This window comes from Mesitornis unicolor, unplaced genomic scaffold, assembly GCF_000695765.1.
Source record: "Mesitornis unicolor isolate BGI_N332 unplaced genomic scaffold, ASM69576v1 scaffold43294, whole genome shotgun sequence".
Classification (NCBI taxonomy): domain Eukaryota; kingdom Metazoa; phylum Chordata; class Aves; order Mesitornithiformes; family Mesitornithidae; genus Mesitornis; species Mesitornis unicolor.
This window is the reverse complement of record NW_010178851.1, coordinates 23,268-25,296: the sequence shown is the minus strand read 5'-3', so window position 1 is coordinate 25,296 and position 2,029 is coordinate 23,268. Positions and strand designations below refer to the sequence as shown.

At 37.2% G+C, this 2,029-nt stretch overlaps 1 protein-coding gene across 1 annotated transcript in view; it reads left to right on the top strand.

The window, feature by feature from the left end:
• Positions 1–891: 891 nt before the first annotated feature.
• CCBL2 (cysteine conjugate-beta lyase 2) overlaps positions 892–2,029 on the top strand; it is a 19,844-nt gene continuing 18,706 nt past the window's right edge. Inside the window, exon 1 of the mRNA XM_010182589.1 lies at positions 892–990. Coding sequence (XP_010180891.1) covers positions 892–990 — 99 coding nt within the window. The remainder of the gene's footprint in view (positions 991–2,029) is intronic.

Below are 2,029 nucleotides of genomic sequence, written 5' to 3'. Positions count from 1 at the left end.
ATAGTTTTTTCTTTCTTTTTTTTTTTGTTTTCTTCCCCTTTTCAGGTAGCAAAGGTATCTAGGGATAAGCAGAGGTTGTCTGTTCTTTAATGAGTAAAGTATGGAAAACTAAGTTAATGATTATAGTGCTGTGGCTGATGTGTTTCTGACATAGGTCTATGGGTTACACGTTCTTCTCTTACCCATTCCAGTCATTTTGACCATGCAATTCAATATATATATTTAAAAGTAGTTGCCTGAAGTACCTGCTCTTACTTCTTTTGTGTAGTTCTTGATTAACAGGGCACATTTTCTCTAGTCAGTGAATGATCTCTTCCTCCACACATAATGTCCTTTCTGTTTGTTTTCTGCCGTGGTAGATATCTGATGTTTGCCAAGTTGCTGTGGCAAAGCTTAGTATAGTTACATAAAGTACATAATCTTCATTACCTATTTCAGAATAGCTTATTTGGAACACTTGAAAATGAAGACCAGTTTTAAAGCTGTGTGACTTTTAAAAAATTTGTCTCTTTTTCTATTCTGTCTAAATTGGCAATTGTAATAGCAGTTTTTATCACACAAATACATTTTCACAGCCATTCTGACGGAGACATCGAACTTGAATTGCATTTAGTCTTGATTGTCATTCAAGGAAAAGAAGATCAGTGCTGTCAGATAGAGGAAGCCTTCCTCCTAGATGACATTCAGAAACATTTTGCAGCCCTGTCAGTTAAAAAAGTTTCACCTTCTGTGCTTACAAATGTGGTAAGGTAGTAATTTACTAGAACTTATTTCAATGAAACAAAATCACTGAAGGGAAGAGAAGGGATCTTATCTTTTAAAATTACTTAGCGATGTGTAGAAACTCCTGGAATCTAAGTTGTTTTCAGGTCACTTATTTACTATGCAGGCATGCTGTTTGCTTCACGAAGCTTCTGGTGCCTTGGCATTAGAACACACCAACTACGAACAGATTCGCTTTCCAGATCCATCAGACTTTCAGCCTGTGCAGTAAGTATTCCTTCTGCTTCATAGATAACACTATTTTGTACACTCTTTTAGAGATAAGCTAATTTTGCAGTGTTGCCAATATATATGCATCAGCTGTGTTTTCTTTATTTCTTGTTACGTTGATCCAAACATTTAATATCAAGAATGAAAGAAGATACTTGTATCAGTGAAATATTTCACCACTAGCATAACAGAATTTGGCAGTTATTGCTGTGTGTCTCCTTTTCAGTCTGTAAAGTCACATCTAGCACTTCTCAGGCCAGAAGCATTGCCTAGGTGTTAGGGCACGAGAGCTTGAGATACAGGAGACAGGTTCGATCCCAGCTTTATCACAAACTTTTGGTAAGTCAGCTAATTTCTTTGTATCTCAGTTTTCCTTTAATGAAATGAGAGTAGTGGTGCTTCTTGATGCTGCTATAACAAGGGATATGTAAGTACCTCATACCTACTTTTATACAGAATCATCTCAGTTTCTCATTTTGAGTCTTCCAGTGTTGTTGAGAGAGCTTTGCAACATGGTAAGTGGCTGGAGGTCACGCTTTGCACTGCACATAGAACACGAATGTAGATTGTGTTTCCAGTCAGAATAGGAGTTCATCTTGTCAGCGACTTGGGCCAACCAAGGCACGTGTCACACCCTTCAAAACAGATGTTCAAACCATTATACTGGGCAGTTGTAGCATATTTTGCCCGTATGAGAAGTTTCTTTTAGCCTGCAAGCCACTTTGAAGGTCAGCTTTTGCCCGAGTCAGCTTTTCATATGCTGTCAGTATTAGTATTCTATTTAATGGGTTGGATATTCTTGCTGAACGTGTTGAAATCTAACCCTGTTTGGGTTATTTTAAAAATTTTCTTTAGGTCCTGGCTGCGGTTGTAGCGTTTCACATTGAATTCCAAAACTTAATTATGCACCATGTAGAAGTATTTGCTTCTATCATTATTAAACTTACTGCCATTCAGTTTAATCACAATTTTCTTTGTATTAGCAAGAAAGATAAATACGAGCAGTGGCTGATTTTCTATCAGGTGCTTTCCCTGA